Here is a 26,131-nt window from a genome sequence, read left to right on the forward strand (position 1 = left end):
GCAGGCAAAACTCCCATACACATGAAAACAAATAAAGGATGTGCTGAGGAAGCACAATTTTCTCAAAAGAAATTTCTGTTATGAGGAGGGGGAGGGGAGGGGCACAAGAGGAAGAGAAACATCTCTTCAACATGCATACCATGGTACTCTCAAATACACACATACACTACATACATACATACATACATACATACATACATACATATATAGAATGAGAAGTTGGCACAGAAGCACATACTTTTAATCCCAGCACATGGTAGGCAGAGGAAGGAGGACTGCCACAAATTCAAGGTCAGTCTGGTCTACATGGTAAAATCCTATCTCAAAAAACAAGAGCAAAACAAAATAAATGGGGAATTTTTTACCACAGCATATTCACCAGATAATAAGTAGGAAATGGATTTTGTTGTTGTTTTGGTCTTTTAATTTTGTTCATTTCTTTTTTAAACCACATCTTACTAAGTGGCCTTAGGTTGCCCTGGAACTTATTCTGTAGGCCAGGCTGGCCTCCAGCTCACAGAGATCTGCTTGCCTCTGCCTCCTGAGTGCTGGGATTAAAGTTGTGCCACCGCACCTGGCCTGATAACTATTTTTAAAATTGAAATAAACTTTAAAATCTTTCCACAAAGCAAATTACAGGCTGAGATGGCTTTATTGCTGGGGTTTTGTTTTGATTTTTGACAGTGTCTCACATAGACCAAGCTGTTTACAAACTTGTTATGTAGCAGAGGGTAGCCTTGAACTCCTGATCCTCCTGCCTCCATCTCCTGGGTGTTAGGATTATAGGCATCCACCCCACTTCTCTGCTGAACTGTAACAATCATTGAAATGAGAAGGGATCGCAGAGCTGAGAATACGCCTCAGTGGCAGAGTGCCTGCCTCCCTGCTGTGTGCAAGGCTCTGGGTTTGATCCCCAGAGTACTGACAAATTCCACCTAACCTTCTCCATAAAGCCAAAGAGGCTAAGACACTTCCCTGCTTGTTGTATGAAGCAAGCATTACTTTAGTGCAAAATGAGCAAATTCATTACAAGAAAACTACAGTCAAGGACTATGGGATCTAACCCAGTAGGAGAGCACTTGCCCAAATCTGAGTGCCCTGGAAACGAAGAAGGGAGGGTGTTGTGGAATAATAGCTTAAGATGTGTTACATTTGTTTATGCTGTGGATATTTATTTAATGATGCAAAGATGTGTTGCATTCTTTGATGTTGCATTTGTTTAACTCTGTGAGGCTGTGTTACTTTGCCTGCCTGAAACACCTGACTGGTCTAAGAAAGAGCTGAACGGCCAATAGCAAGGCAGGAGAAGGATAGGTGGGGCTGCCAGGTAGAGAGTATAAATAATAGGAGAAATCTAGACTCTAGAGGAGCAAGAAAGGGAGAAGAAAAGGAGGACACCAGGCGCCAGCTACACAGCCAGCCACAGAGTAAGAAGTAAAGAAAGATAAAAAGCTCAGAGGCAAAACATAGAAAAAGAGAAACGGGTTGATTTAAGTTAGAAAAACTGGCCAGAATTAAGCCAAGCTAAGGCCAGGCATTCATAAGTAAGAGTAAGTCTCCATGTATTTATTTGGGAGCTGGGTGGTGGGCCCCCAAAGAGTAGGAGGGAGGGAAGGAGAGAGGAAGGAAGGAAGAGAGAGAAAGAGAAAGGAAAAGAAGGAGAGATGGAGGAGAAAGAGGAGGGGGAGGAGGAGAGAGAACCAATGTTTCTGGCCTCAGCTGGTACTTGCACTCGTATGCACACACACACCCCACACACACACACAATTAAAAACAAAATAAATCAGCCTGGTGGTGGTGGTGGGCACACTGGAGAGATGGCTCAGAAATCCACCAGCACTCAGGAGGCAGAAGCTGGTGGATCTCTGAGAGTTCGAGGCCAGCTTGTCCCACAGAGTGAGTTCCATGACAGCCAAGGCTACTCACCGAGGAAACCCTGTCTCCAAAAACAAAACAAACAAACAAAATCAAACAAACAAAATTAGTCTTTTATAACTTTGATAAATTGAATTCAACAGCCTATAAAAATCATAACATACTATGGCCATGTGGCATTTGTCCCCCCCCAAAGCAAGCTTGGCTCAACCTGGGAAAGTCAATGTCATGTTACATATCACAAACCAAAATGGACAAATTGTACAAATAAACAAAAAATAAGCTAATAAAAAGAGAAGGGTAGGGAAAGAAAAGAGGCTGCAGAGGCAGTTTAGCTGTACAGCCTTGCTCAGCAAGCACGTAGGCAGTGGCTCAATCCCTACCATACCAAAACCCAAAGGGGGAATGAATGACAAAATACAGACAGAAGAAAATGTCTGCATGTCATATACAGTTCCATTCAATAAAGAACGTGAGCCAGAAATTCAAATGGGCAGATGATTCAAACAAACCTTTCAGAGACGCTGAAACGGCAGGAGGGAGTCATGAGTCATCAGAAATGCACATTTAAGCCCACCCAATTATCACTAGGCACATGACAGACAGGCTAATAGAAAGAAAACTGACCATACTAAACTATTAGTCTATGAAAGAGCAGTGACTTCTGCTGTTGACATAAAACAGTCACTTTATTGTTATATGCCCTACAAAAATGTGGGCCCAGGGTCCCATCCCCAGATTGTCTGAGTCAGTAGGTCTGGTGGGATCTGAGAGAGATCTGAGCGGCCTCAGGTGTCCCGAGAGCTCCAGGTGACTGTGACCATCAGTCAGCTTGTGGGTGCTGAGGTGAAGGCAGACTACACAGCTCAGTCTTTTAATATGTGCTCCTGTGAGCTTACAGGAAGGGGAATTCTAGGGTCAGATCTGATCTGGCCCCAACACTCTGCCTTAACAGTTTCTTCTGTCGCTGGCACTGTGGATCATCGGGCACACCTCAAGGTAGCAAGGGCAAGGAATCGAGGTGACAGCGCACATGGAGAAGCGTAGAAAAAAGGCAAGGGTGACAAAGAGCTCACATGGCATCTTGACTTTCTTTGGACCACTGGGAATCTCTAGGTACTATTCTATTTGCAGGTGATCCCAACAGATTGGGAAGCATAAACCTGAATGGCAAGAGAAACGTGCTAAGAAGCAATTGCCAAAATCACCAGAGACCGTGAGATAACCCTTCACGTTCTCCTGCAGGACTTCTGCTCTGATACTGCCCACAGATTGAAATCAAGCCCTGGGCAGAGCAGAAATGTATAATAGATGCAGGGGGCCCACAAGTCTACACCTCTATATTAGACAACAGGACAAAAAGATGCAGGAAGAAACAGAAAGAGAAGAACCTGGAAGACCGTAAACAGAATACTTCTCTGCAGTGGCAAAAATTAACCGTGATGCTTTCCTGAAATGACACGAATAAAGAGTGAGAACAGGTTAGTGCTTGTCAGCAGTAAAGAAGGAAGAGAGGCAGGAAGAAAGTGGCTGAGCCATAAAAAGGCAGAGTGAGGGTTCCCTGGGGTTGTGGGTATTTACTATCTCAACTACATGACCGTGAACTGCATGACCATGAACTGCGTGACCGTGACTATCTTGGCTGTGTTGCTATGTTAAAATTTATAGGATGGTGGACTGGGGAGTTGGTTCAGCGGTTAAGAGCACTAGCTGCTCTTCCAGAAGTCCTGAGTTCAATTCCCAGCAACCACATGGTGGCTCACAACCGTCTGTAATGAGATCTGGTGCCCTCTTCCGGCCTGCATGTCTACCTGCAGGCAGAACACTGTATACATAATAAATAAATTTTTTTAAATTTTTTTTAATATTTATTTATTTACTTATTATGTATACAATATTCTGTCTGCATGTATGCCTGCAGGCCAGAAGAGGGCACCAGACCTCATTACAGATGGTTGTGAGCCACCATGTGGTTGCCGGGAATTGAAGACCTTTGGAAGAGCAGGCAATGCTCTTAACCACTGAGCCATCCCTCCAGCCCAATAAATAAATTTTAAAAATTAAAAAAATTACAGGATGGCAACACTGGGGACAAACGAGCAAAGCATTTGGGATCTTAAGGTACCATTTCTTATAACTCATATCAATCTACAGCTTTCTCAAAATGAGAGCATTTATTTATTTTGAGATATCTATGTAGCCCTGGCTGATGTGGAACTGGCTCTGTAGACTGTCTCCCAAGTGCTGGGGTTAAAATCGTGCACCACCACACCCAGCAAAATGTCTTTCTTAAATACAAATCTGGCCATGTTACTTTCCAGGCCCTTTGGGGTCTAGCAGATCAGGGTCTTCAAGATCCAAACACCAAGCTGTTTGCAGTTTTGAATCGTGTGAATGCTACGAGGTTAATCTGGGGACAGCCACTGCGACCTTTCTTCATGCGCTTGTACATCTCTCATATCTAATCTCTAGATCAGTCATCTCTAATACTTACCATGTTCCTTAGCATATTATAATTATGCATGTCACATGCTGGGTGCAGTAAATATTGACTCCAGCAAAAAGCCCACTGTAGACATCTATTACCTTTGCCTTCGTCTCAAGAGCCCAGACGTGTCGATTCCATGTCCCCCAGAACACTGACCTGCAAAGACTCCTGCCAGGTACACCAGCCCCACTCGGAGGCCTTTGTGGACCATTTCCAAGGGGATGCCCAGAACCAGCTGCATGAAAAGATTGCCCACGATGTGCTGGACTCTGCAGAGACAAACACCGGTCAAATATCCAAGCGGCTGTGGTCACGGGAGACTTGCATGTGATAGTGCTCCTTAAGAATGTGCCAGAATCTTGTTGCCTATCTTTTAACAGACAGAGAGAGCGAGCCCCCGTGGCTGCCAGAAGAAAGCGCTGCATCATTTAGTGCTGGAGTCACTGAAACTGTGGGTCACTCCATGTGAGTCTTAGGATCAAAGTTACCATCGTCATGGTTGAGCAGCAAGCCTTCTTAACCACTGAGCCAGTCTCCATTCTAGTTTTTTTGAGCAGGCAACTCTTGTCTGTTTCGTTCTCTTTTTCTCTCTTCTTTTTTTAAAAAATAATTCTTAAGACTTTTTATGTATATAGTTGTAGAAGGAAACGGCGGGCTGTGTCTCGCCACCCGGCTAGCTTTACCCTAAATAATTACACGGAAACTGTATTCTTTTAAACACTGCCTGGCCCATAGTTTCAGCCTCTTATTGGCTAATTCTCACATCTTCCTTTAACCCATATTTAGTCATCTGTGTAGCACCACGAGGTGTGGCTTACCAGGAGAGATCTTAACCTGCGTCCATCTCAGAGAGGAGAAGCATGGAGACTGCCTGAAGCTTCTCCCCACTCCTGCTACCCAGCATTCTGTTCTGTCTACTCTACCTACCTAATTTTCTGTTCTCTTAAAGGGCCAAGGCAGTTTTCTTTATTAATAATGAAAGTAACACAGACAGATAACTCTCCTCCATCATATAGTGATCTATTTGCATGTATGCCTGAACACCAGAAGAGGGCATTAGATCCCACGATAGATGGCTGTGAGCCACCATGCGGTTGCTGGGAATTGAACTTGGGACCTCTGGAAGAGCAGCCAGTGCTCTTAATGGCTGAGCCATCTCTCCAGCCCAACTCTTATCTATTTTGAAATAAAATCTTTTTTTGTTTGTTTGTTTTTGTTTTTTGAGACAGGGTTTCTCTGTGTAGCCTTGGTTGTCCTAGAATTTGCTTTGCAGCCCGACTAGCCTTCGAATTCACAGAGATCCTCCTGCCTCTGCCTTCCGAGTGCTGGGATTAAAGGCATGTGCCACCACCACCTGGCTTGAAATAAAATCTTACCTGAAGCTTCAATATGTAAAACAAATAAAGGTATTTTAGAAATATAAATATATAAATATATATAAAAATATAATTTTACAACAATTATAACTGAAACAAACACCAATGAAATTAACTAAAAGAATGAAGTCCAGGCATGGTGGAGCACAACTTTCATTCCTTTTCCTGGGAGGCAGAGGCAGGTGGATTTCTATGTGTTCAAAGCCAGTCTGATCTACATAGTTAGTTCCAGTACAGCCAGGGCTACATCATGAGACCCTATCTCAAAACAAATTTTAATTAAAAACAAAAGTGCTCAAGGGCCAGGCGGTGGTGACGCACGCCTTTAATCCCAGCACTCGGGAGGCAGAGGCAGGCGGATCTCTGTGAGTTCGAGGCCAGCCTGGTCTACAAGTGCTAGGTCCAGGACAGGCTCTAAAAAAAGCTGCAGAGAAACCCTGTCTTGAAAAACAAAAAAAAAAAAAAAAAAAAAAAAAAAGTGCTCAAGGGCTCAGGATGTAGCTCAGAGGAAACAGCACTTGCTCAGCGCACATGAAGCTCCGGGCTTTATGCAAAGCACCCAGCACCCTGCTCTGTGTGTCTGCTTAGTCACCAATCAAAAATTGGTCATTTAAATCCAGGGTGGGGTGGGTCACATGGGTGAAGCTCAATTCACCCAATAGCACAGGGCTCCCCCGAAGAAGCAGGATAGCCACAAGCTATTTGCTGACCACAGTGGGCATGGGGGACCAAACACAATGAGTAAACACTTTTCACACTTTTTTTTGAGACGCTGGCCATGAAGTTCTGATCCTCCTGTCTCTACCTCCCACCTACTGAGAATGCAGGCAAGCACCATGGGTCACCTGGTTCTGAGTAAGGTCTTGAAAGGCTCTCACATTTAAGAAACTGTAAAGGACTGGGTGGTGGTGGTGCAAGCATTTAATCCCAGCACTCAGGAGGCAGAGGCAGGTGAATCTCTGTGAGTTTGTGGTCAGCCTGGTCTACAGCAAGAACTACAGAGAGAGAGAAAGAGAGAGAGAGGGGGGGGAAGGGAGGGAGGGAGGGAGGAAGGGAGGGAGGAGGTACGGAGGGAGGGAGGAACTGTAAACAAAACTAGGAAGCAAACATATTATCTTTCTTTCTTTGCTTCCTTCCCTCTTTTGTATGTACCTGTAGGGGGAGGGGAGTGCAGGTATTGTGTAGCTGCACCCTGAGGCCAGAAGAGGGCGCTGGGGCTTCTTGTTGTTATTCTCTCTCTACCTTATTCCACCAAGCCAGCGCCTCTCCTGAACCCGAGACTTGTGTTAGTCAGCTAGGCTGGCAGCTAGCAAGCACCAGCAATCTTCCTGTCTCTGCTTGTCTGAGGTGGCACACACATGAGACCGTGCCCAACAAGTGCTCTTAACCACTGTGCCTTCTCTCCAGTTCCGCCTATGTGGCTTCTGTACCTCCTTGTGCTGCTAACTGGTAGAGAGTCGGTATTAAATCCTAGTGCGCATCAGTCAATATGCTCACAAGTTAATTTTTGCAGTGCGTTTGGAGGAGGCAGACTGGTGGTTGATTCAGTTCTGCTTCTTCACCTCAACAGTGATTGGACGACATCCAACGAGTAGGGTGACCTACTTTTGGTTTGATAGTGACTTGAACTCACGGAGTTCTCTGCTTTCAGAGTGCTGGGATCAAAGGTGTCCAGCTCATTAACATTCTTATACCAGTACTAACATTAGATAGTTATGCAGAGTCCAGTACTTCTAGCTTCCAAGGGCATCAGTGCACATGTGGCAGATACACACACACAATAACAACAACAACAACAACAACAACAGTCCCAAACAGATCAGTGGCAATTTGGATTTTTTATCTCTCTTCCTTCACCCCACCCCCACATCCTCTGGCAGGATCTCACTATGTAGCCATGGCTGACCTGGAATTCTGTGTAGACCCAGCTAGATTTCAATTCAGGAGTTTGCTTGCATCTGCTTTCCTAGTGCACCCTACTTTGTTTTACTTTTTTAAAAAATTAAATCTTAGTGTGTGTGTATAGACAATTTGTGGGAGTCAGTTCTGGCCTTCCACTATGTGGGTTGTGGGGATTGAACTCAGGTTGTTGGGTTTGGAGGTATCTTTACCTTACCCTCTGAGCCATCTTAGTGGTTCTGGGACTGAACTCGGGTTGTTGGGTTTGGGGGTGTCTTTACCCTCTGAACCGTCTCACAGACCCCCTGTTTTGTTTGTGTTTTAGGACAGAGTCTGGCTAAGTGGCTGGCTGGCCTGAAATTCAACATATAGGTCATGTGGACCTCAAGCCTGCCATGATCTTCTTGCCTCTGACTGCCAAGCGCCGGAATGACAGGCATGTGCCTCCTTGCCCAGCCTAGCAATTACTTCTGATCTCTTCTGACACCGTTGGTCATCATCTCTTACCCAGCGTGGACCAGCATGTATGAGATAAACCTCCAGGCTTCTTCCCTCTTCTCGGGGAGGTAAGTTAAGGGACTTTCCAAGATCCCCTTGTCCAGAGTGATCCACTGCTTCTGAGGCTTCCACACAGCATAATAAACAAACACGGCCAGCTGTCAAGGAGGAGCAATCATGCCGGTTAACCAAGCTTCCTCTGAAGGTGGGACCCATTCAAACCCACAGGCAGTATCTGTGCCTGAGTGATTAGCTCTTCATGGGCTCTAAAGACGGTGGAGTTAAATTTCTCCATCATCCTCCGCAGTGATCATACTTCCTCATGGTGAGAAGCAGCGTTAGGCCAGATTGTAACGAAGCAGCCTGAGTCCCTTTCTCTCCGCTCTCCTAATTCTGTTGTCACTCTGTGCTCTGTCACCCCTCCTGATTACATTTCCTGTATCCCTCACCTCAGTCTGATTTCACAGCCCAGAAACCTGGCAGACAGTCTTACTGAAGTGATGAAGATCGGTAACCCAGTGATGTCATGTGAGGTCCTGTGTCCCAGTGATGTCATGTGAGGTCCTGTGTCCCAGTGGTGTCATGTGAGGTCCTGTGTCCCAGTGATGTCATGTGAGGTCCTGTGTCCCAGTGATGTCATGTGAGGTCCTGTGTCCCAGTGATGTCATGTGAGGTCCTGTGTCCCAGTGATGTCATGTGAGGTCCTGTGTCCCAGTGATGTCATGTGAGGTCCTGTGTCCCAGTGATGTCATGTGAGGTCCTGTGTCCCAATGATGTCATGTGAGGTCCTGTGTCCCAGTGATGTCATGTGAGGTCCTGTGTCCCAGTGATGTCATGTGAGGTCCTGTGTCCCAGTGATGTCATGTGAGGTCCTGTGTCCCAGTGATGTCATGTGAGGTCCTGTGTCCCAGTGATGTCATGTGAGGTCCTGTGTCCCAGTGGTGTCATGTGAGGTCCTACCTCCTGCTGTGATGGGAAGGGCACTTGACATTCTATGACATTCCTCCCAACTTTAGCCTAACTATAAAAAAAAAAAATCAGACAGCCCCAGACAAGGACACTCTACAAGGTACCTGGCCAATATACTTCATCTTTTTCAAGGTCATAAAAGACACCGAGAAGCTGTCCTGAATCAGAGGAGCCTGGGGAGGCAGGACAACTTAATGCAGTATGAAACCCCCTATTGGAAGGGACCAGAGGATGAGAAGGAGACATTAGTGAGAAAATCAATCAAATCCAAGTAAAGCCTGAAGCTTAGTTAATAGTGCAGGTTCAGCCTCCGGAATATAAAATTTAAAATCCAAAATGTTCGAAATTTTAAAGTTTTTGAAAACCAATGTGACACTTCAAAAAGTTCTAGAAATGGGGCTGGAGAGATGGCTCAGAGGCTAGGAGCATTGGCTACACTTCCAAAGGTCCTGAGTTCAATTCCCAGCAACCACATGGTGGCTCACAACCATCTGTAATGAGATATGGTGCCCTCTTCTGGCCTGCAGGGACATATGCAGGCAGACCACTTTATATTTAATAAATAAATCTAAAAAAAAGTTCTAGAAATCTAGAGAGATGGCTCAGTGATCTTCCAGAGGATTCAGGTTTGATTCCCATAACCCACACAATGGCTCACAACCACCTCTAACTCCAGTTATCTGGCCTCTGAGGACATGAGAGGTATAACACAAAGAAATCCTATCTCAAAAAAATAAAAAAAAGAGAACCAAATATGGTTGTGTTTTGAACAAAGAAACAAATCTTAAACAAAAATCCTGTATTAAAAAAAAAGAGGTACTCAGCCAACACTGTGATAACATCAGTGTTTTAGACCTAAGGCGCTTTGGAACTTTGAAACTATGTAACATTAACAATGGAAGAATTTTTACAACATTTCTTTTCTCTTTTTGAGACAGAGTTTCCTGAATCCCAGACTGGCCTTGAACTTGCTAAGTGGTGAAGGGTGACCTTGCTTGAAGTTCTGATCCTCCCTTCTCCAGTTCTTAAAAGCTAGGATTACAGGTATGTCCTACTCTATCTGGTTTTACAAAATGTTGGGGAGTAAATCCTGGGTTTCAAACATGTTACACAAGTCCTCTATCAATAGAGCAACATACTCAACTGGTTCTCCTGTAAGAGGCAGCGGCTACAGCACCTGCTGCAGGACCTCACTGTAGGGAGCGATGCTCTCAAAGCATTGCCTTATTCTTAAACATGAGATCATCTCCCATTCTTTCTCCAGTGCCTCCCTTGTCCTCACGTGCACTCAGTACTGGGAGATACACACTGGGTAGTCCAGACACACGGAGAATCAGACACAGAGCCTAACGCTTGCTTCCCAGTCTTGCAATAAAGCCCCATAAAAAAGACACCTCTGGAAATGGCTGTGGAATGTTACTATATGTGTTACAATTGTTTATGCTACGTTTGTTTAAGGATGTAAAGATGTGTTGCATTTGTTTCACCTTGCCTGCTTAAGGCACCTGATTGGTCTAATAAAAAGCTGAACAGCCAATAGCTAGGCAGTAGAGGAATAGGCAGGGTTGGTGGGCAGAGTGAATAAGTCAGAGGGGGAATCTAGGCTCAAGAGAGAGGAGAACAAGAGAGAAAGAGGGCAACACCTGGGCCCCCCCACTCCAGTCAGACATGGAGGAAGCAGGAAAGCAGAACATGCAGACAGAAAGAAAGGCTAAAGGCCCCAAGGCAAAATATAGACGAAGAGAAACAGGTTAATATATGTTATAAGAGCTGGTAGGACAAGCCTAAACTAAGGCTGAGCATTCATAATTGATAATAAGTTTCCTTGTCTTGATTTGGTAGTGGTTCGTGATCCAAGAAAGCCTGCTACAGGATGTGATTGCACAGTTGTCTTAAAAGGTTCAGTTTCTACAATGGTTCATTTTATGTTCAATTTGGCAAGGTTCATATAGACTCAGATATATCTTCAAACATCATTCCAGATGTTCCTATGAGTTTTTTGTGTATTGTCTACCCATTAACTAGTTAGCTAGCTAGTGAATTACTTAGTTGCAGCATCCCACTATATAGCCTAGGCTAGCCTCAAACTGACTGTGTAGTCCAGGCTCCCTTAAACTCGAGATCCTTCTACTTCAGTTTCCAAGTTCTGAGATTTCAAGATCATGTCCCCATGCCCACTTGAGATCATTTCTTGAGATGAGATGAATATTTAATTTAGTACCCCTTTCCCTCCGTCTTGTGTGGCATTTCCGAAGAAAGCATTATTAGAAAAAGACTATTTCTTGAGAAAAATAATTACACTAGCAAGTGGCCTTGGACTCAGTACAAAACCTTTAACGGGTCTCCAGTTTGCCCTAGAGTTTGGAGAGCTGAAACCCCCTTCCCCTTCCAGTTCCCTTCCTCACACCCTATTGGTTCTGTTCTGCCGGGATCCCTGACTACTACAGTCCCAACACAGAAGCTGGGGCATTAGTGGGAATTAAGAAGATTACAGGAGGGACATCTTAAGGCCCCTGAAGTCATGCCCCTCCAGGCAGTCATCTCTATCAACTCTTTCCTGAAGACAGTCACCTAGGAGAAAAACCTTGGGTTTACCGAGGACAGGAGGAGCCCGGCCCTTCCCAGGCACTGAGACACACCCGTGGGTGACTCATCCCCACCCCTCTGAGCTTTGTCCTCCTCTTTCTGGAAACCAGGAAAGCTGAGCAGGTCATAGACCGAGAACACAGCCCATCAGCCCACAGTCCACCCACAGCAGGTGCCACATTTTCCTCTGAAGCTCAGGCAGCTGGAGACTGTTCTAAATATACACCCCAGGCCGACCTGACTGGCCAGTCTGTTTTGTTTCACGAGATAAAGCCAATTTGCAAGCTAAATATGGTGGTGCATGCCTGTCATCCCAACACCTGGGTGGTTGTTACAAAAGGATTATAGTGCGTTTATGGCCAGTCTGAGCTACAATGTCAGATCCCGTCTCAAAAAAAAGGGGGGGTGGGGGTGGGGGTGCACACCTTTAATCCCAGCACTCAGTAGGCAGAGGCAGGTGAATCTCTGTGAGTTCGAGGCCAGCCTGGTCTACAGAGCTACACAGAGAAACCCTGTTTGGGGAGATGGGGGGGGGGGCGGCGGCGCTAATTTGCATGCCCAAAGTTCTCTGGTTTCTAAAGACTCCACCAGCTAAAATGAAATGAAGTTAGTGGGGCTGGAGAGATGGCTCAGACGTTATGAGCATTGTCTGCTCTTCCAAAGGTCCTGAGTTCAATTCCCGGCAACCACATGGTGGCTCACAACCATCTGTAATGGGGTCTGGTGCCGTCTTCTGGCCTGCAGGCATACACACAGACAGAATATTGTATACATAATGAATACATAAATATAAAAAAAAAGAAATGAAGTTAGTGAAATTAGCCAATGCCAGGATCAGATTTCCATCATGGATGAAACCAGTGCCTGGGTTGGCCGTGACTGAGCAATCCGCTCTGAGAGTAGTGAGTGGCCAGAGGCCCTCTATGCCCTCTTCCTGCACGCTTTCTCTTCTAAGGTTGGCTTTGTCCCCATTCTGTCTGCAGCTTCCGGTCTGAACGTGTGAGGGCCCCTCACATGGCGGTGTTTACCTCAGCCAGGCTGACGGAGATGATGAAGAGTGGAGGCGGGAGGCAGTTGGCTCTCTCCAGGTATGTTCTTCGGGCTGGCTCTGGAAGCATCCACTTTGAGACGATCCTGTGGACCTTTCCGCTCCTGGGGAAGTCTTTACCTTCCCCGTCCTCCCTCATCTTCTCCTCCTCCAGCTCTTCCTTTCCCGCTCTCTCCGCTCTCTCCGTATTCAGATTCACCGTCTCCAGATTCACCGTCTCCATCTCCACATCGTCGGCAGCAGCCATCGGCCTGGTCCTCCCTCCGCCTAAAACAGACATGAATGTGGGGGGGAACCAGATGAGGCTCTTTCCTGGGCTCTTTGGAAAACTGTCTTCCTGGTCCTTCCTGTGCGTGGAGCCAGGAGGCAGCTAAAGACCATCAAAGTGGTCCAAACCTAAGTGGCCACAAATGGTGTTTTTACCATACTGTTTTGTAAATGTTTTAAAACATGGGGATTTGGGTTGGGGCAGGTAAGACACTGGTGTGTGTGTGTGTGTGTGTGTGTGTGTGTGTGTGTGTGTGTAACAACCTAGTAGGTAAAGGCTCTTGCTACCAAACCTGGCAGCCTGAGTTTGATCCCTGGGATCCATACTGTGCTGTAAAAGAACAGAACCAAATCCTGCAGTTTGCCCTCTGACTTCCACATGCTCACTGTGGTACACACCCACACAGTAAACAAAAGTAATTTTTAAAACAGGGAGTCTCATGCTCATAGACCTTAGGCATGTAGTAAACTCTGTGTGCTCTTCTCTTTATAAAAGCAAAGTAACAATAAAAAGCCATGGGCCCGTGAGGAAACTCAGTAGGGAAAGGGGTCTGCTGCCAAGCTGGACGACCCGTGTGCGACCCTGCGGACCCCTACTGGAAGGAGAGAACTGAGTCCTGAAAGCTATCTTCTGACAACCACACAACACGCAGAAAATAGTTCTCAAGTGTAATTTACAATACACAGCTTGAGAAGCAGAGGCAAGAGAGTAAGAACACTCTTAGCAATATAGTGAGTTCAGAGCAAGCTTGGTTTGAAGGGAAGCAGTGGCGCATGCCTTTAATCTCAGCACTTGGGAGGAAGAGGCAGGCAGATCTCTATGAGTTTGAGGCCAGCCTGGTCTGCAGAGAGAGTTCCAGCACAGCCAGGGCTGCACAGGAAAACCCTGTCTCGAAAAACAAGAACAAAAAGGCAAGTCTGGGCTACAAGAGATCTTATCTAAACAAATAAGTAATAAAGTAGATAAATAGTTGAATACGTTCTTTTAAATAAAAAAGCATACCCACGGATCCAGACAGTTTGGGGGACTAAGGATGTCCCTCAATTGGTAGAGTACTTATGTGTAGCATGTGCAAAGCTCTGGTTTGATCCCCAGCACCACATAAACTAGGTGTGGTTGCTCTGTCAGTCCAGCACTTGGAGGGTAGCAGTCAGAGGATCAGAAGTTCAAAGTCTTCTTCTGCTGTGTAGCCAATTGGCTGTTACCCTGAGATACACGAGACTACTCTCAAACCCACAGTCCTAGCCAAGTGTGGCAGCGCAGCCCGTAGTTCTGTAGTTCCAGCACTTGGCAGGCTGAGGTAGGAAGAGCACTTGAGCCCAGGGGTGTGACCACAGCCAGTTTGGGCAACACAGCCGGACTCCATCTCAACAACACAAAAGCTGATCTTGTCCACATACCAGCTGTAAGGGTACCTCAAGAAAGTCATATACATTGAAACCCAAATTACCTTTTTTTTTAAACTACGGTAAACACTAGGAACCTTGGGCTGGTAGGATGGCTCAGCCAGAGTCAAGTCTGTTGATATGAAATCGATCCCTAGAACCAAGAGTAAAGGAGAGACTGACCCCACCCACCCACAAAATAAATGTTAAAAAAATGGCTTTAGTTCTTTCCCTTTTTTTCTTTTATTTTCTTTTTAATGTATAGCCCAGGCTGGCTTGAACTCATGATCCTCCTGCCTTTGCCTCCTTCCGCAAATCCTACCTGCACGTACACCACAACCAGCTACAGTTCTTATGTGGATGAATATATTGTAGTGTACAGGTGGTACCTCACATCTTGGGTATCCACACATCTGTTGATAGCTAATAAGTTGTTTTCACCTTGTACCTACTGTGACCAAGCTTCCAGGATGAGTGGTTTGAGTGTCTGTCTTTAGTTATCTGATGCATATAACCTGCATACTGAGTCATGATAATACTAGGTGCCCCTCAGATTTCCATTCTCAAGTAGAGATCATGGCAGCGATTTGGGGCATGATTTTAGCTAACATATAAATGACAGTTGGGCAATATCTGGCACACAGTAAACATTCCATAATCATTCATTATTACTGCTAACGGATGAGTGAGTTTGTAAGTGTGTGGATGGATGGACGGATGGATGGATGGATGGATGGATGGATGGATGGATGGGTGGGTGGGTGGATGGAAAGTTTGAATGGGCCTGGTTTCACAAGCAACTTATTGGGAATCAAATCAAACCCAACTTATTTCCAGATGAATCGCCTCAGGCCTGACTCCATGGTACAATGTGTTATTCTCGGTGAATTCAGGAAGGAGCATTTTTCTTTTGGACAGCAATTTTTCTGACGACAGAGTCTGTTTCCCACCCTGGCACCTTCTGCCTTCCCACTCGCACGTGACCCAGGGCCAGACATTAGATTCCTATACGTAGTCACTGAGACCAGCGGTTTTCACTCATAAACATGAAAGCGTTCAAATAAGGTCAGGGCTGGGAGCGTAGCTCAGTCAAGGGCTCACCCACATAAGCATGTTGTGGGGTGGATCCCCAGCGCTGCAAACAAACAAATACGTTTAATTAGGAATTATTACCCTCCTAGGAAGCAGCCCCATTATAAACTTAATTACCATATATGATCATCGTATGAGGGAATAAAATTCCACATTGTTGACAATGCGACTTTACGTTTACAAAAGGAACCAGAAAAACAAGGATTACTTCTGTTCTGCTTAGATTTTCTGTCATCTTCACACAAGCTAGAGGGGAAGGGGGACTTCAAATGAGAAAATGCCAACATCAGGTTAGACTGTGGGCAAATCTGTGGGGCATTTTTTCGATTGATGATTGATGTGGGTAAGCTCCGCCCACTAGGGGGGCCACCGCCACCGCTGCCACCGCCGCTCCTAGGCAGGTGGTCCCCAGTAGTATAAAAAAGCCAGCCTAAACTGGGCCGTGGTGATGCACGCCTTTAATCCCAGTCCTTGGGAGGTAGAGGCAGGAGATCTCTGTGAGTTCGAGGCCAGCCTGGTCTACAGAGCTAGTTCCAGGAAAGCTAGGGCTGTTACATAGAGAAACACTATCTTGGGACTCCCCCCCCCCCAAAAAAAAGCCAGTGCAGTGAGCTATGAGGAACAAGCTAATAACAGCATTCCTCCAAGTCTGCTTTGGTTCCCTCCTCCAGCTCCCTGCCTTGAGTTCCTGCCCTGACTTCCCCTCGTGCGAACTGTAATCATAAACTGAAATAAACCCGTTCCTCCCCAGTTTGCTTTTGGTTGTGGAGTTTTATCACAGAAATAGAAACCTAAGATAGGTTCTTAGATTTTTTTTTCTTCAGATTTTAAAATGTGCAGAAGTTTTATGACTTCAAGCTCACCACGTTAGCTGTGTAAATGCCTATACATATGCCCTGTGACAAAAAGATTTCCGGCCCCCTTGGAGGAGCCAAGACTGCGGATGTCTGCGGTATTCGCTGGCACCGCAGTGAGCAGCTCTGATACAGGATCTTTGTAGCTTGGGGCTGTAACAACAGACCAGCCATTAGAGGTCATTGCTTTCACCTCTCTTGGGTGGCCTTCCTGCTTGGACCTCCCTACCTGTCTGCCTCTCCCTGATTCACCTTATCTCCAATCCCTGGGCCTGTGCCACGCACAGGTAGGTGTCCCTTCCAAATCTCTGCCAGCCTGGCATTCCTCCTACTCCTTCTGACCTTTCCCATGCCTGAATTTCCCAGTGAAGTTAAGAACCTGGGAAATATTAGCAGCCACATTGGCAAACCAGTGAAAAAGATTGATCATGAGGGCAGTCTGTGAGGCACGAGTTGATGCAGCCTTTGGAAGGCAATCAGGCGGCCTCTCCGAATAGTAAAATGTCTATAGAGATGGTTTAATGGGTGAAGGTACTTACCACACAAGCCTGGCAGCCTGAGCTCAGCCCCTAGAACTCGCATAAAGGAGAGGAGAGCACTGACCCCCAGAGCTGTCCTCTGACTTCTATATGCGCATCACAGACACACACACACACGTAACAAAATTTAAAATACAAAAAGTATATGACAGGCCAGGTGTGTGTGGTAGCACATACTTTTATTCCCAGCACTGGGGAAGCAGAGGCAGGTGAATCTCTATAAGTTCAAGGCCAGCCAGGGCTACCAGGTGAGATTGGTCTTTAAAAAAAAAAAAAAGGCTTTTCAAAAGAATACTTCCAGAATTCTACCCAGCAAAGGTATCTGAGTAAGTACACAAAACTATGCTCCAAGAATGTAAATTGTAGAACTACTTACAGTAGTTAAAAGCTCTAAACAACCCAAATATACTTCCATGGGAACGCTGCATGAGTATCTGCCTGCATATAGCATGTGTACCTTGTGTGTTCCTGGTGCTCAGGGATGTCAGAAGGCATCAGGCCTCCTGGAACTGGGTGGCCAATGGTTGTGAGCCACAATGTGGGTGCTAGGAAGTAAACCTGGGTCCTCTGCAAGAGCAGCCCACGCTCTTTAGCACTGAGCATCTCTCCAGTCCTGGATGTACATTTCATGACAGTTATAATTTTCAGGGTTTTTTGTTGTTGTTTTTGTTTTTATTTTTGTGTTGTTTTCACAGGGTCCACTATGTAACATTGGTTGACCTAAAACTTGATCTGTAGACCAGGCTGGCCTCGAATTCACAGAGATCCACCTGCTTCTGCCTCCCAAGTGCTGGGATTAAAGACATGTGCTACCATGCCAGGTTTTTAGGTTTAGTTTGTTCGTTTATTTCTTTATTTGTTTTACAACATATATCATACCAACTTTCCCTATATAGTGCTCCCAAAGCAAGTCTCATCTAAAATTCATTTTGCTCTCACTTGAGTGCAGGCCATGTATAAACTCCTTGGGGTCTGGACGGCTTGTAGAAGCACAATTAATTAATTAACTTTTGGTTTATAAGACAAAGTGTCGCTGAGCGGTGGTGGCGCACTCCTTTAATCCCAGCGCTTGGGAGACAGAGGCAGGCAGATCTCTGTGAGTTCAAGGCCAGTCTGGTCTACAAGAGCTAGTTCCAGGACAGGCTCCAAAGCTACAGAGGAACCCTGCCTTGAAAAACCAATTTAAAAAAAAAGAAAAAAAAGACAAAGTATATAGCCCAGGATCTCTTGTTGCCATTAACTTGCTATGTAGCCAAAGTTGGTTTTGAACTCCTGATCCTCTTGCCTCTGCCTCCCAGGTGCAGGGATTACAGGTACGTGCCAGCGCAGCTGACTGGAAGCACCCTTTAGATAAACAACATGACATTTTCAGAGGCCTAAGGAAGCGCAGCATGGCCTCAAGGCAAAGCAGGTGGCAATGATCCCAGCATCTACAGTCTCTCTGAGATACGAAAGCACCCTCAGCTCTCCAATTGCCTGTTCGGTCACTTCGTTACCATGTCACTCAAGAGGGTATTTACTCCTCTGACGGCTCCGTGACTCATTAAGCAAAGATCATGAGGGTTCCTGGCATTTTCTTTCATGTCAGCAAGATACACCTCCTAACGTGCTGCCAGTTTTTGCTGCCTATTCTTTGTTGAAATGGCCGTGCACATGTGCGCACGCATACATGCATGCGCACACGCGCACACGTGCTCCCACACACAGACCAAAACTGGGCAACTCTGCTGTGCAATGTTCTCACCCTGCCTGGGGGAACAACTGGGTGAGCAGTTAGGATGTCTCTAGCCTTTTGGTTTACAATGGAGCTGTTCTTCCGGGAACCAAGAGCCAGGACCTTCTCCCTAGAGTTGGTAACTGCCACCACACCCAGCTCATCTGAATTTTAAAAATTTTTTTCATCTCAATTTTTATGTGGGTCCGTGTATGTACATGTTCAGGAGGGTGTGTGTATGTGTGTGCAAGCAGAGGCCAGAGGCTGACATTAGGGGTATCTTTTCAATTGCTCCCCAACTTTACTTTTTTAATATTTGTGTGTGTGTGTGTGTGTGTGTAATGTGTGTGTACCTGTTTGTGCGTGAGGGTGTGCACATGCTACACCGTGCACGAGTGGGTCCCAGGACAACCTTGAGCAGTTGTCCCTCCACCTTGTTTGTGAGGGAGTGTCTCTCCTGATTACCACTGTGCAGCACACTCCAGCTTCCAGGGGACTCTCTTGTCTCCACCTCCAGGCCATGGGAATACTAGGATTACAGACACTCATCAGCCCACCTGGCTTTCCGTGGGTCCAGGGATCTGAACTCAACTGGCAAGCCTTGTTACCTGCTGAACCATCACCTTGGCTTTCCACCTTTCACTGAACCTAGGCTTAGCTAGACTGGCCGGCCACGAGCACCAGAGATTCACCTACCAATCCCCATGCCAGGATCACACACTGTCACCACTGTCCCTGGCTTTTTATGTGTACACCAACCCTTTGCTAACTGTGCCAACTCCCGAGTCCTGAATCTCCCTCTTGAAGAGTAATTCCTGTGCTGGCCAGCACTTGCTAACACCTTCTGAAGTCCTGCCCATACCGAAGAGACAGAGTAGACCTACGGATAGCGGACATCCAAAACATCGCTGAGCTGGACATTCCACCCCACTCCATCCAAAACTGTTATCTGTGGCTGAAGAAAAACAACAAAAACGAAACTTACTGTCCCAGGCCTCTTCAACTTTCTTCATTTCTATCAGTAGCCTTGCCCCGGCTGCTCCTGAACTCCCTATATGGGCAGAGGTGGCCTTGACCATCTGCTCTTCCTCCCTCCACTCCCCAAGGGCTGCAATCAAAGACATGCACCCCATTTATGAGATGCCGGCAATCAAACTCGGGGAGTCTGCATGCTGCTTACACACCCTACCACCTGAGCTGTGTCCCCAGCCACTGGGAGTCTTCTGTACTCCCCAAACAAGAAACAAAGGCCGTAGTCACTGAGAACACAGAAAATACATACTACATAAAGGTTTATCAGGCGGAGCCGGCCTTTCACCCACACGGCTCAGGCTGTAGGCAATAGCCAATAAAATACCAAACCATATGTGTTCAATCTTTGAAAGCTGAGGACTTCCAGTAAATTCTTTTAATAACACTGGTCAATTGTCCACTTTCTTGGGGAATTCCAAACCTCCTCTCAATGAGCAGCAGGGACCACCTCCTATCACAGAAACCAAGCATGTGTGATGCTTCCATTCCCCAGGCTCTAGGAAGCTAGGGTTGAGATGTGGCCTAAATTTGGGCAGCTAACTGCATTTGCTTAAACAAACAACAACAACAACAACAACAACAACAACAAAAACCCAACAACAATGTTTAACCATCTAATTCTGACTGGCCTGAAACTTGCTATGTAGGCCAGGCTGGCTTTGAATGCACAGAGAACTGTCTGCCTTTGCCTCTCAAGTGTTGAGAGTAAACCACCGTGCCTGGGTTGGGGTGAGTCCTGAGGTATTATAATCTGGCCCCACTTCCTGTTCACTCTCTACTTTTGACTGAGGAATTAACCAGTTGCCTCATAATCCTGTGGCCATATCTTTCCAGCCGTGAGAGATTGTATCCTTTCTTAAACTGTAAGCCAAAATAAGCCCTCTCTCCCTTAAAAAAAATGTAAAAAGGAAGGAGAAGAATAAAGAAAAAGAAGGGAGAAGAACAGGAAAGGAAAGGAGAGACTGAACTCACGCCACATTGCCCAGTCTTTATATCACCATGTTGATTCCACACACACAGACCATCACTGTTCAACATGAGGGCCGTGATCAGCTGTGATCTGTAGAGCTACTATAGAGCTACCATGCTGCAATGTTGTAACAGCTGCCAAAGGGCCTAAGAGACGGTCCTATTCCCAGCATCCATGTTTCTCTGTAACTTTGGAGCCTGTCCTGGAACTAGCTCTTGTAGACCAGGCTGGCCTCAAACTCAGAGATCTGCCTGCCTCTGCCTCCCAAGTGCTGGGATTAAAGGCATGCACCACCATTGCCCAGCCATACCTGACTTTTTACGTGGATTCTGGAGACCTGAACTCCAGTCCTCATGACGGTTCCGCAATTGCTTTGCTGACTGAGCCATCCCCCAGCTTTTTTCATGTTTTGTTCTTGTTTTTGAGATGGGGATCTCATTCTGTAGCTGAATGACAGCTCACAGTGACCTTCCGAATTCAGCCTCCAAGTGGTGGGATTATAGGCACGAGCTACTTTGTCCAGATTGTGAGCTTTCTTGTAAAGTAGGGTACTGATACCCCCAACTCACGGATAAAGAAACTCAGGCTCCCAGGGTAACTTACTGGCAGAGAAGCCTGAAACCTCTTGACTCCAAAACTCCTGGACCTTTTCCTTCCTCCATATTCTCTTTCTCTTTTTTGTTTTCCCATTTTTATGTATTTACTTTATATGTATGGGTATTCTGCCTGCATGCATGTCTGTGTAGTACGTGCATGCCTGGTGCCTATGACAGACAGAAAAGGATATTAGACCCCTGGAACTGGAGTTACGGATGGTTGTAAGCCACCACGTGAGAGCTGGGAATCGGACCCAGGTCCTCCAGAAGAGCGGCCAGTGCTCCTAGCTGCTAAGGCACCTCTCCAGCCCCTTCCTCCATGTTTCCTAAGCACCACACATTACGGAAACGCACATCTTCACGTACCCCACCTTATCTCCCCCCTCTGGCTGCCCAGACAGACCCAGACCCAACTTTGGGAATTCTAAATGGAAGCTGATCTTCAGGTCATCACCCTGAATTAGCAACACCACCAAGTGGACGTAAGTGCCCCTGCAAGAACAGGACTTGCCTCTCTCTCAGAACAGGAAGGATCAAGTCAGGCTCACCTTCTCTTCTTTACCTAGCTCAGGGAAGTTGCTGGGCTAACGTCCTTTGAACACCTCTTCATTGATGGAAAACACCTTGGGCATCTGCTCATGTTGTTCCTTAACTGCAGCCACACGAGCAGGTTTCAAATAGCTGAATTGGTTTTTTCATGCAGCTGGTCCCACCCATTCATCAGTACCAGGCGAGTCCCTCCCGGGGCTGAGGCCAGCCTTCATGTGGCCAGGGAGCCAAGCAGTCTGTGCTGGGTGCACCCACTTGCCGCCCAGCTGGGCCTAGTGGGAGGCTTTTGGTGGCGTTGCTAGGCAACCTGGGTAATTGATGAGGCCAGGGATTGGGGTTCTGAGCCACACAGATTAACAGTCTCCTTCATCACACTGCAAGCCATCATTATGCCTTGGTCCAGAGCCTGCAGTGATCTCTCTGTGGTCATGGTCTGAAAGGATGCTTTTTTAGCTACAGAAATTAAGAACTGGTCTTTCAGTATTATAGGTTTGTGGCTGTGGCTGTTTTCTTTTAGCTCCATCTATGAGCACACAACTTGAAATAAACAGGCAAAAGATTTAAAAAAACAAAAATTGCCTTCACAAACCCCCATCACTAAAAGTTTTCCTAGCGAGGGCAAATAAGGTAGGGAGTTCTGCATCCCCAGGTCTCTCCATGGCTCACTGTGCATTCAGCACTCCTTCCTTGGACTTCACTGGCCTGGCTATGGTTCAGGGTTGGAGGAACCAGAGCTTGGGTGGTGCACACAATAATATGTTTGTATTCCTAGATCTTGGGTGGTGTGCACAATAGTATGTTCGTATTCCCAGAGCTTGGGTGGTGTGCACAATAGTATGTTCATATTCCCAGAGCTTGGGTGGTGTGCACAATAGTATGTTCATATTACTTCCATTCAAAGACTATTATAATTCCTCCCATGTCCAGTCGTCAGAGTCTTTCCTACTCACGTTATTTTGGGAGACACTCCCATCCTAAACTGTTGTTCCTATTTACAGATAAATCAAAGGGGACACCAAAGCTTGCATTTCAGATGACAGCAAAGTCAGTTCCCTGGGGCCCACAGCTGTATCATATTGCTCCTCCCAGAGCTACTGAATACATCAGGAGATGCATGCACCCCAGAAAATAATAATAACAGTGATAGGAACATAACACTGCCGAGCTGCACGTGAGCAATACGCACTGTGATCTCAGTACCCACGAGGTCAGGTTAGCCGGGCCTGCATAATGAGTTCCAGCTCAGCTAGGCCTACATAGGGACCTTGTCTCAGAAAAAAGGGGAGGGGAGGGAGAGGCTGTGGAGCTAATTCAGCAGTCAAGAGGACCGGCTACTCTTCCAGAAGATCCAGGTTTGGTTCCCAGCCCCCACGTTGTGCTCACAACTATCTATAACTCCAGTTTCAATGTATCTGACTCTTCCTCTGACCTCCACAGACTCCTGCACACATGTGGCATAATGTGTATATCCATTCAGGCACACATATACACACATGAAATAAAATAAATAACTTTCTAGATTAATTCATTTTGTGTGTTTGGGTGTTTTGCCTGCAGATGAGTGCCAGGTGCTCCCAGAGATCAGATGAAGGCATCAGAGCCCCTTGAACTAAAGATTTGGATGACTGTCAGCGACCATGTGCATGCTGGGAAACAAACCTGGGTCCTCTGAAAAAGCAACAAATGCTCTTAACCACTGAGCTCCTAAATAAATATTTCCTAAAGGTGCCCACTGCTATATAGGATATAGGACTCCATCCTAGACTCTGTATTATCTTCAACACATCATCCTTATCATAACTGAGCTTTCAAAACTTCCCCATGTACACTAAGATAGTCCAGAATAATCCCCGGGAAGCTGATACAGTATTTAAGAAATTTCACCAAGTTCGAGGCCAGCCTGGTCTACAAGAGCTAGTTCCAGGACAGGCTCTAAAAAAGCTGCAGAGAAACCTGTCTCAAAAAAAAAAAAAAAAAAAAAAAAAAAAAAAGAAATTTCACCAAGCTAGCGTTCCAGAGCACAGACTACACAGACTAAAGAAACCCTGACACCATGTCAGTACTTAAAGAAGGAAAAATCATTGCTTTTGTTAAAAATCTGTAGTCTGGCAGTGGCAGTGGAGCATGCCTTTAATCCCAGCACTTGGAAGGCAGAGGCAGGCTGGTCTACAGAGCAAGTTCTAGGACAGCCAAGACTACACAGGGAAACCCTGTCTCAAAAAGAAGGGAAAGAAGGGAGGGAGGGAGGGAAGGAAGGATGAAAGAAGGAGGAAGAAAATCTGTAAACATTCTTACAAAACATTTTGCCTTCTGTGTATTATGTGTGTTCGAGTATGTCCTGGTTTGCCTGCACATGTGCTCTTATGGGAAATCAGAAGTCAACCTCAGGTGTCTTTCCCCAAAAGCTGTTCATCTTGATTTAATTTTTTGAGTTAGGATCTCACACTGGGACTCAGGAGGCTTGACTATAGATTAGGTTGACTAGACAGCTAGCCCCAGGGATTCTCCTGTCCGCCTTCTCAAGGGCTGGGATTTCTCCCCAGCCCCTTCCTCCACCTTTTTTTTTTTGAGACAGGATTATTTCAGGTGTCCCAGGTTCACCCCTATGTAGCCAAGGATGACTTTGAATTCAAATTCTGATCCTCCTCCTCCTCCCTCCACCTCCCGAATGTTGGGATCACAGGCTTGCACCACCACACCCTATTGAAATGACTTTCATTTGTTTAAGTATCTGTTTGTCTTTAGTTTGGTTTTTGAGATTGGGTCTCTCTACTTGGCTTTGGCTGGCCTGGAACCGTGTAAGCCAGGCTAGCCACAAACTCAACAGAGATCCTCCTGCCTCTGCCTTAAGAGTGCTGGGATTAATGGCGTTCTCACCCACTTGTGAGATGCCTTTTAGGTAGGGCCCATCACAATAAACATATGTCCCAGTGTGCACAGGACTAGGGATTCCTCAGGCTGTGTCTGTCAGTGCTAAAACTGGAGCCATTGTGGACAAACCTAGAATGCGTGGCCACCCTTCCCTGGAATATCTTTCTCAGACTAATTGGGGGAGGGGAAGTGTTAATGGGCTGTCCTATGCCTAGGGCCATGGTTCCTAATCCTACCTTCATGTCAGAATTATCTAAGGTCTTATTTGTCTGGGTTCACCTCTGCTCAGTGGAAATCTTTGGGGACAGGGCCACACAGGATTTATTTTTTACAGTCCCACAATGTAGCCCCAGCTAGCCTAGAACGCTTCTTTATGTAGACAAGGCTAGCTCCAGCACTGGGATTAAAGCTGATCACCCCGTACCAGTTTATTTTTATTAACTGTGTGGTTAGGGGTAGATATGTGAAACACGAGTGTAGGCTCCTAGGCGGCCAGATGCACGGAATCCCCTGGAGGTAGAACTGCCGGAGGTTCTGAGGTTCCTGGTGCAAGGTCTGGGAACTGAATTCAGTGTGTAGCTCTGCTTCTGACTAACTGTTCTTGTGAACCGAAGTATGTCAGCCTAGGACATGGAAATTTGTGCTTAAATGCTCACCCCGAGAGACTTAGGGCTACACTGGCATCCCGAACACCCAGTGTAGTCGCCAGCCAACTAATAAAGACTTTCTTTCTAGTGCCGTAAACCCCTGTCCAAGCAGTCTTCTCCCCACAGCAAAACCAGGGGGTGGGAGGAGAGGTAGAGGCAGGGAGAGGAGGAGGCCGTGGCAGCCGCTCCTGCCTAGAGGTTTGTTTTCAGGGCTGAGAAAGAAGCTCAAAGCGTAAAGTACTCCCTGGACTGAATCAGGCACAGGCATGATGGTACACACCTGTGGCCCCAGCGCTCAGGGGGTCGGGAGGCAGCAGCAAGCGGACTTCTGTAGGTCTGGTTGAGACAGGCAGACAGACAGGGACACAGAGACAGACAGACAGACAGGCAGGCAGGCAGGCAGACAGACAGACAGACAGACAGAGGAGGGAGGAGGAGAGGGAAAGGGGAGAGAGGGGGGAAAACATAAAGGGGGGAATGGGGAGAAGGAGACAGAGGAAGAGAGGAGAGAAGGGGAGAGGGGGAGAGAGGAGAAGGGGAAGAGATGGGAAGCCAGCGTATATTTTTAACCACTTTCCCTGTGTATTCTTATGTACTGATGGAGGAGTGTCTATGTGTTACTTTCATTATTAATAAAGATACTGCCTTGGCCCTTTAAGAGAACAGAAAATTAGGTAGGTGGAGTAGACATAACAAAATGCTGGGTAGCAGGAGTGGGGAGACGCTTCAGGCAGTCGCGATATGCAGTCACCATGCTTCTCCTCTCTGAGATGGACGCAGGTTAAGATCTCTCCTGGTAAGCCACTCCTCGTGGTGCTATATAAATTACTAAATATGGGTTAAAGCAAGATATGAAAATCAACCAATAAAAAGCT

General features: G+C 46.4%; 1 protein-coding gene across 1 annotated transcript in view; it reads right to left on the reverse strand.

The window, feature by feature from the left end:
* Rhbdl2 (rhomboid like 2) overlaps nt 1-26,131 on the reverse strand; it is a 42,453-nt gene that overhangs the window by 8,162 nt on the left and 8,160 nt on the right. The window contains exons 2-4 of the mRNA XM_038335383.1: nt 12,720-13,006; nt 8,146-8,294; nt 4,520-4,632 (exon numbers count right to left, since the gene is read on the reverse strand). Coding sequence (XP_038191311.1) covers nt 4,520-4,632; nt 8,146-8,294; nt 12,720-12,986 — 529 coding nt within the window. The 5' untranslated portion in view covers nt 12,987-13,006. The remainder of the gene's footprint in view (nt 1-4,519; nt 4,633-8,145; nt 8,295-12,719; nt 13,007-26,131) is intronic.

Source organism: Arvicola amphibius, chromosome 6, assembly GCF_903992535.2.
Source record: "Arvicola amphibius chromosome 6, mArvAmp1.2, whole genome shotgun sequence".
Taxonomy (NCBI): domain Eukaryota; kingdom Metazoa; phylum Chordata; class Mammalia; order Rodentia; family Cricetidae; genus Arvicola; species Arvicola amphibius.